At 36.8% G+C, this 8,986-nt stretch overlaps 1 protein-coding gene across 2 annotated transcripts in view; it reads left to right on the plus strand.

The window, feature by feature from the left end:
• Positions 1-8,593, plus strand: part of LOC149166129 (putative anthocyanidin reductase) — a 54,028-nt gene extending 45,435 nt beyond the window's left edge. Inside the window, exon 7 of one of the 2 annotated variants that reach the window (XM_089431289.1) lies at positions 8,342-8,593. In XM_089431289.1, coding sequence (XP_089287415.1) covers positions 8,342-8,411 — 70 coding nt within the window. In that variant the 3' untranslated portion in view covers positions 8,412-8,593. The remainder of the gene's footprint in view (positions 1-8,341) is intronic. The other variant, XM_089431292.1, reaches the window with a different exon arrangement.
• The last annotated feature ends 393 nt before the right edge of the window (positions 8,594-8,986 follow it).

Below are 8,986 nucleotides of genomic sequence, written 5' to 3' on the forward strand. Positions count from 1 at the left end.
TATAGGGCACATGGAAAACAAGTTGAGAGAGTTGAGCAGGGAGTTGGGCATGGTAAGGCACACAGAGAGCATTAGAAGAGCCCAACTACAGGAAGAAAATGAACTGTTAAAAAAGCAGTTACAGGAACGGGAACCTCAAGGGGGAGACAAGTTGCCAATCTTGGAAGGGCAGCAACAACAAGAAGGACCCCTAGCAGATAATGAAGCAGCAGAGAAACAGCAGCAAGAAGAAGAACCATAGACCGATGTTGAAACGCTGATGAAACAACAGCAAGAAAAAGAATCTCAGACAGCAACTGAAGTGTTGATTTTGAAAAAGCAGTTGCAGGAAAAGGAAGCCCAAATGGCCTACATGGCCAGCTGGGCAATGGAGGCCTTGCAGTGTAGACAGCCAGCTAGATCCTATGCATTGTATCTCAAAGACTAGTGGCTCCAATTCCAGATTAAAACATTGGCCCAGAGGGGCACAATCCCATTTCAAGATTATGGCAAATTTATGCATTTATATGATAATAGTTCAGCCAAGGATAAAGCCAAGCTAGCAGAATTTTACCTACACAATATGGCACTTCCTGACATGAATTTATGGGATCCAAATGTTGCATTGGGAGACCTATAGCTCATGGCTATGGCTTCTTGGTTGAGCCATGAAGAAAAGAGAGCATTGGAAATTCAAAAAATCATGGCAAAGGAGCTAAGTGAGCCCCTCATGATAAGGGCAGAACTAGTAGAACCATTAGCTATCATTTATGCCCACCAACACCTAGCAACCAATCCTCAAGTTCTTCCTGACTATGTTGACAAGCAAGCACAGGCTATCGCTCATTTTGAAGATATGGAGAGATTATTTGGCGATGACTGCCTTCATGCTTGCATGAGAAGGTGGAATACATTGTCACATAGCCTAAAGATCAGGGAGTATCACTCCCCAACCAGAATGAGGGAAGCTATGATGAGAGTGCCCCTATATAAGCAATCAATGCAAAACTTGAAAGCCAACTGGATTGGTCTTAAATTCAGTCCTCCACTGCTGCTAGGACTGTTGGAAGGGGTTAAGGAGGAGGAAGAACAGAAACAATGGGAGGAAGTGGACAGGAAAGCAGGTTTCCATGACAGAGAGGAAGACATCACATCAGAGGCTTGGGATGTTAGGGAAGCTATTAAAGCTATTAAAGATGAAGAACTGGATTAGTTGCTCAGAGGATGAGTAACCCATTCAGCAGGGGGGTGATGATGAGCCCCAGAAATGGGTAACATGGGCTCATTTTGCGTATTATTTTCATTTAATCCACCATTCTCAATAGTTTTGTGCATGTTTTTGAATATATTTATGTCAATAGAGTGAATGGGGATTGTCACTTTGCCATGTAGTTTAATGAGTGTTTATTGCAGATTTTGTGGACAATTTTGGACAAGGATCAGGAATTTCTGAGAAAAATGATAACCAAACTCGAGGAAACAAGGATGAGGACTTATAGGAGGGGTGTCTCCTTCATTAATGACCCCCTTCCTCGAATTCTTCATCAACAGCTCGAAGTACAAAGGCCCACATTAACGATTCCAAGGGGCAGCCAAGCAAGTCAAGTAGGGTTGCTGTTATCTTCAGTTCTAGGCAGCCGAGTTCCTTAAGTTTAGGAGGACTGTTGGGAGTCCCCACTTGTATAAATAAGAAGGCTTCAAGCCTCAGTAGGTTAGCCATTTCATAGTATATTTTCACACTTTTGTGCAGCTTTGTACCCAGCTCTTTTTGAAGATAGTTTTGTGATGTAACTGCTATTTTTTATCAATGAAGATGAATCCAGTTTTGAACTAGCACTGATCTTTTCTAGAGGGCTGAAGCTCTTGGGTTAGGGCCCAACCCAAGTTTCCCAGCACCTCCTTTGTGTATTTATATGCTTTTACTTGCATTCATGAGATAATTTCTGTTGTTTAGGTTAATCTTGCTTTGTTAAAATAGGTTGCTTTTGATGGTTAGAATCGTTGTTTTTGCTTCAAGTTGCTTAAGTAATTTGCTGCAGTAGTAGAAAAAGATCCAAAAAGGCCACCAATAGGTCTTGATCTCCTTTATCCCACCTTGGGACCATGAATTGAGGTCAAGGCACTACTGTTGCCACCAAAAACACAGTTTTTGCTCCTCCAATGCAATTGCTAGTGTGATATTTCGAGTTGGAGAAGTTGATATTAGTTTGGATTCACATGCTTAGATCATTTCATGTTCATTTACCATGGTTTTCTCACATGATCTTCTGTTAAAGTTTTGTTCAGCATTTTTCTAGTTTTAGGTCAAAATTTAGGTTAAAATAGACAAAACTCTGTTTTTCGGTTCTTGCTTTGGTCAGTTTGAGAAGTAAGTGTGTAGTTGTCTTGTAGAACATTCTAGCTTATCATTCCTCCATAACATAGCCTGTACCAGTTCATCTCTCAAGATTTCCCCACTCATTCACCACATTTCACCAATCTGCCCTAATTTTTGCATTTTCCATAGAATTGATTTCTTGCCCTTTGAACAAATCCAACCATCTCATTCGTTCCTGATATTTATTGACAAAGTTCTAGACCCCTCAACACCTTCATCTAGCCTTAATTTCCCCTTTCCCATCATTTTTCCACCTTCAAACCTCCAAAAACCACTTTCGGCCTCCTCCTGTAGATTCTCCTGTAGAACCTCCAGTAGATCCCCTGCAGCCTCCTGTAGAAGTTCATGCGAGTGATTTTTCAAAGTCTGATAGCAATGGAATTCTCCAAAAGGGTACTAGGGACTTCTTAGGACCTCTCCACACCTTCCTCACCTTCTGTAAAAGCCAACTCCATCTTCCTTGGCCACCAAACCTCTACACAGTCACAACCAATCAAACCATAAGCATAATAATTCCACATAAAAATACTCAAAAGTACAAAAAGATGATTTCTTCTCATTTCTCTTCAGAAGTAGCTTGAATAAATGCAATTTACCTTTTCAATAGTCAATGGCACCCATTTCAGTAGTTTCCATCTCTTCTCTTGCACAATTAGGGTTTGCGTTTCATTTCAGTTTTCCTTCTCTTTCTGCAAGTAGAATAGCCCCTGTAGAGTTAGTTTACTTTCGTGATAGTTAGAGCTTCTTCTAAGAACTCATAGAAGTTGGCTTAAGCTCCTAGTGAATTTGTGTCAACTCATCAAGTGACAGCCTGCAGTAAGAGATAGTACTTGTACATACAACACCGTCGCTTCGAAGTTTGTTACGAACTACCGGGTTGATAAAAGTAAAGAAGAAAGCCCCAGGAGTTGTAGCATTATTGCTACAATACTGGAGCTCACCACCAATTAATGCCACATGCCCTTCCAAATCCTTTTCCATTTCCTTTTCCAATTTCCTTATCCATAATAAACCAAATGAACACCCACACTGGGATGCCTTGTCCAATATTCAACTTGGAATAAGTGTCCCATGACCATGGTTATTATTTTTCCTTTATTAACTTTATTACATGCAATTTTTACCAGGGTTGTTACAGTCTGCAATCCTCCCCTTAGGTGACAAGTTTCCATCTCTAATCCGACAACATAAGTTTATATTCCCAAGTCCCCCTTTACCCTCTGGTATGTGTTGAATTTATAGGCCAAGAGGAGGAGGTTTGAGATCTTCTTCTTAAAGGATGAGATCCATAAAGAGAGGGGTTAGGGTTCCACAACGACAGGTAATTCTCTCCATGAACAGAGGGATGAGGCCCAAGCATGTAGGGGCTCGAGGCCTTCAGTTGGGAAATATTCCTTCAAAAATGCCTTCTAGAAATCACTTTTATTTTTTACCTTCATTAAGAAATTTGCGCATTTTTTAGTGGAAGATAGAGTGTAAAATTGTGCATGCCACAATGGTCAAAACCGCACTTGCACAGGAAATGGCTAGGGAAACTGTGCAAGTGCTTAAAAATAGGTTTTTGAGCAATGTAATATAGGATTCTTGTTGTCTTTGGGATTGTTTTACTTCCAACATTTTAAGGGAATTCTTGGAACACTTCATCAGATAGCGAGAGATCTGGATTGGTGGTCATTTTCCTAATGATGAAAAAATGGCGTGTAACAAAATTCTCCCTAAAGTGCAAAGTCAAAAAATATGTTTGAGGATGTAAGCAATTTATCATACCAAAGTTTTGATTAGATACCATGCTTGGATACCCGAGACAAACAATCAAGGGTTACAATTAAAATATATTTATATAATCATCACTGAGGTAGGCATCCCATAGTCAGAGTAAAAATATCTCGAAAATCAGTATGGAAATATACTAAGTCCATGTCAATAGTAGACACAGTATGGATGCAACCACTAAATATGGATCCATCTTTACAATCATGAATATCTTGAAATTTCATGCAGCTTGGATGGATGAAACTAGATCCAGGGTCTTGGTTTTCATCTCTATCGATCTGTAGTATGAATCTAGCCATGTGGGTGAATGTCTCAAAGTCGAACATGGTAGAAACCACCTGATTATCGACCAATGATGTGAATCATTAACAAGTTCGAGAGAAACCACCAATAATGGAAATGGTTCTCAAGGTACCCCAGTACAATCTATGAAGTCTGATTAAATGTCTTGAAGTTGAATACTTATAGAATCACTTGATCGAAGGAAAATGCTGAGAACCCGTCGTCGAAGCCGAGAAACCTACCATTGAGGTATGCGAGTTTCAAGGTACTAAAGGAGGTTTCTAGATCAAATTTCTAGACAATGAGTTGAAGTCGATAGGAAGCAGCCCATTACAAGAGTGCTTACGACACAAAACTCATGTCAAGTTTTGAAGAACAAATTTGGAGTGATTCAAGGCTAACTCAAGATGGCCAACGTGATTGAGAGCTATGAATTGCAAAGTAATTTTGATTGAGGTTAAAATTCTCTTGAACATATCAGCAACACGACATTTCGACTTAGCAGCATTTGAATCATAAATAAGACCAAAAATTAGTTTGAGACTTTCAATAAGGTGTGATCAACTGAGAGGTAAATGGATTTTCCAACCCAGACACAAAGGTGACGGAGTGTCATGTTCAAGAGTGACATACTGCCTTTTTACAATACAAGAATAGATATTTCTTTCCAATTCCCCCCCCACCATAACTAGCAAGTACCTCTTTATTTTTATGCAATATTGAGGAGGATAAAATGTATTTGTCATGTAAGCTCATCCTTTGTATGAGTCCTTTGGAGTGTTTTTAATGAAACCTAGGAAGGAGTGGTTCGATCTCATCATGATTGACAAGTTCTACATTATTTACATTTTACCAGTCCAGTGAAGGCCCGGTAACTCGATGTCATTTTCATATTTAAAGAGTTTGAAAAAGACACAAAAGGAAACTCATATAGTTCTTTCATTGTAAAATTTTAACGATCCCAGAGAAAGTAAAGCTCGAAGTTTTTCATATTTAGGTCATCAGGAGAAAAACATAAGTAAACTCTAAAATGTCCTTTTTTGTAGATTTAGTCTCCCATGTCTGGAAAAGGGTAAAATCATGCAAGAGAGAACTCTTTTGACCATGATTAGTCAAAGAATACATTTTTCGTAAATAATCTATGTGGTTTGTAAAAGGGGTAAACTTATACCAAGTAGACATTTTTCATTTACTTTAACGAGTTCGAAATAAAAAAGAAAACTCTACAATCTTTTCATATTTTGGGAGTCAAAAAAGAGCTTAAAGTTAACTCTAGGGTTTCGCTTTTTTGTAAATTTTAAGAGCCTGAAAAAAGTAATAAAAGTTTACTCATCGCCAAAATTATATGTTTTCATAAATAATCCTATAAACTAAACACTCAAACTCTAACATTATCATAACTACTCGAAAAATAGTAAAAACATTAAAATATTTTGAAATTTAGAAGCTATAGGAAAACAATATTATTTTAATAGGCCTATTTTGCTTATAAAAAGTCAAAAAGTAAAAAAAAAACAATTACCATTTTTATTTTACCATTGGGGAGCTCTTGAGATTACATTTTCACCCAAATCTTCAACAACAGATCGTGTTCAAACCGGTGAACCATTTCACATGTCGTCTTCTCTAGGTAAAAGATTAATATTTGCTCTTAACATTAACGGTTTTTATTTCACAATTTCATGGTAGTTTTAAAGTTTCTGAGCACATTTATGAATTTAGGGGGCACTCATGCTCTTGCATGGTCGCTCTTCATCAGGTGTGCACAACCCGGATTTTCCCAGTATAGTCGCCAATTTGTTATGGCAGACAAATCACTCTTTCATACAAGAGTGATCTCCCTAGATTCAAAGAAAAATCTAGAAACAAACAGACAAGTAACTGCTACCTTTCCTTAATCTATAACTAAAATATGATGTATGAAATGTGCAAGAGCCTCTTACCTTTTCTACGAAATGCTTGTGGATATTATTTCAATGATTTCAAAATCCTTTCCTCTCTGCTTCAAAAGAATATATGCATAAACAGAAACAAACAAGGAATAAAAGCATAACATAGATAAAGAGTGAAACACAAAGTGAATGGAAATTGCAACATAGCATAGATTACCATGTTAATCTAGTATTCAGTTATAAACTATGCAAAAGATCAAGGAGCTTTGCAAAGAGCATCATAACAAGTGAAAATAGGAAAGAAACAATTGCTTGTATTAATCTTGAATAAGAAGGAGCAATACAACCTTAGCCTTGATGATGTAAGCCTCCTCCCAATGGTCTCCAATCCTCCCCTTAGGTGACAAGCTTCCAGTCCTAATCCGATAGCATAAGTTTACATTCCCAAGTCCCCCTTTACCCTCTGGTCTGTGTTGAATTTATAGGCCAAGAGGAGGAGGTTTGAGATCCTCTTCTCAAGGGATGAGATCCATAAAGAGAGGGATTAGGTTTCCATAAAGAGAGGGAGTTTTCTCCATGAATAGAGGGATGAGGCCCAAGTATGTAGGGGCTCAAGGCCTTCAGTTGGGAAATATTCCTCCAACAAAATTTCTAGAAATCACTTTTTATTTTTACCTTTGTTAAGAGATTTGCGCAATTTTTAGTGGAAGACAGAGTGCAAGATTGTGCATGCCACAGTGGTCAAAACTGCACTTGCGCAAAAATGGCTAGGGAAACTGCGCAAGTGCTTAAAAATAGGTTTTTGAGCAATGTAATCTAGGATTCTTATTTTTTGGGGATTGTTTTGCTTCCAACATTGTAGGGGGATGCTTGGAACACTTCATCGAATAGAGAGGGATTTAGATTGGCAGTCATTTTCCTAATGGTGACAAAATGATGTGTAACAATAACTACTACTAAAAATGGAGTTCTGAACTTTCATGAATATTGTGTCACCCCAACAAATCTCCTAACTTCAAAGACATTTGTAGGAACTAACCACTTCATGATGGCCTCCTCCCCTCCACATATCAAATACCCCAAATAAACCAAATTGTTGGCCAAACTCACATTCTTGAGGTTAGTCAGTGCTTCTTCAAAATTTCTATCACTCACATAAGATGTGAGATATGTTCCTCTATTTTAGCACTACAAACTAATATATAATCCAAATATACTATGACAAATGGATCTAGATATGGATGTCATACATCATTCATGAGTTTCATAAAGCTTGATGGTAAATTGCATAAACCAAATGACATGAAAATAATTCATACAAACCTTTCCTTATTTTTAAGGTAGTCTTCTAGGTGTCTTCTTTTTTTATTTATACCTAGAGTTAAGGTGAATTTGGTGAAGTATTTTACATGTTGTAATTGATATAATATATTATCAGTCCATGGAAGAGAGTATTGATTCTTGATTATAATCGATTTTAATTATATATGTAATCGATTCACATTTTCGAAATCTTATCCTACTTTGGTATAATTATGATGAGTGATCAACAAAGTGAATTTCTTAATTAAATCACACCCTGCTACAACAATTTCTACAACTAGTTCACTTCACTTCATTTGCTTCTAGAATGAATTATTTATATACCCTAATGAATAAATAACTAACACATATATCCTCATTTTTTTGGCCCAAAATATACTTCTTCGCTTCATTTGCTTCTAGAATAAATTGTCTATATAACCTAATGAATAAATTATTAACCAACTAATCATGTCCTTGTTTTTTAATGAATAATCAACTAATCATGTTCTTGTTTGTTTGTTTTTGTTTTTTAATCAAATATTTTTGAATAACGCTTTGACTTTTAACCAAAATAAACAACAGTTCACGTCCTTTTATTCTTATATATATATATATATATATATAGCTTATTTGAATTTTGGATAAATCCTTTTCAAATGCAAGTTCCAAATGAAAAGAGACATTTGTAACCAATCGATGGATTCCAATCGATTTCTTTCTGCCATATCTACAGGGAGCAGAACTCATATGAGGAATCCATCGATTTCTTTCTGCCATATCTACAGGGAGCAGAACTCATATGAGGACTAGCTATCAAAGAGGGGGATCTCAGTGCAGGTCGGACTGATAAGATATGAATGCACTGATCAGGGATCAGCCATCAGTCTTTTGTTTTTGGGTGAAGGAAGTTTCTCTTTCTTGAAAACTTATTCTCGTAGGCTACACCATCAATGCCACTCTTTGAGATCCACATACTTTCCTTTTATATTAATAAGTATAAATTCTGGTAAAAAAAAGTAAATTTTAATTCTAGCAGTTCGTGGATCTTTAATATCAATTAGTGCAGGTTTGTGTATATTATAATGAATTTTAGATTTATCAAAGTATGAAGATTTTTTTTTGCCCTAGATTTAGAAGGTGCAAGGAAAAAACTACAAGGATGGGATTCATCTCCATACTTATATATCTCATATCTCTCATGTAAAATCAATCTATACTAATATATGTAATCTTTTTATTACACCTGCAGTTCAGTGAAAGAGATTGTAAAAACACATGGGATGGTTACAATCTCTTTCATTAATATTAGTAGTTTTTTTATTACACCTGCAGTCCAGTGAAAGAGATTGTAAAAACACATGGGATGGTTACAATCTCT

Source organism: Pinus tabuliformis, chromosome 5_1 (genome assembly GCF_031772625.1).
Source record: "Pinus tabuliformis cultivar Carrire ecotype Pingquan chromosome 5_1, CPIR1, whole genome shotgun sequence".
Lineage (NCBI taxonomy): Eukaryota > Viridiplantae > Streptophyta > Pinopsida > Pinales > Pinaceae > Pinus > Pinus tabuliformis.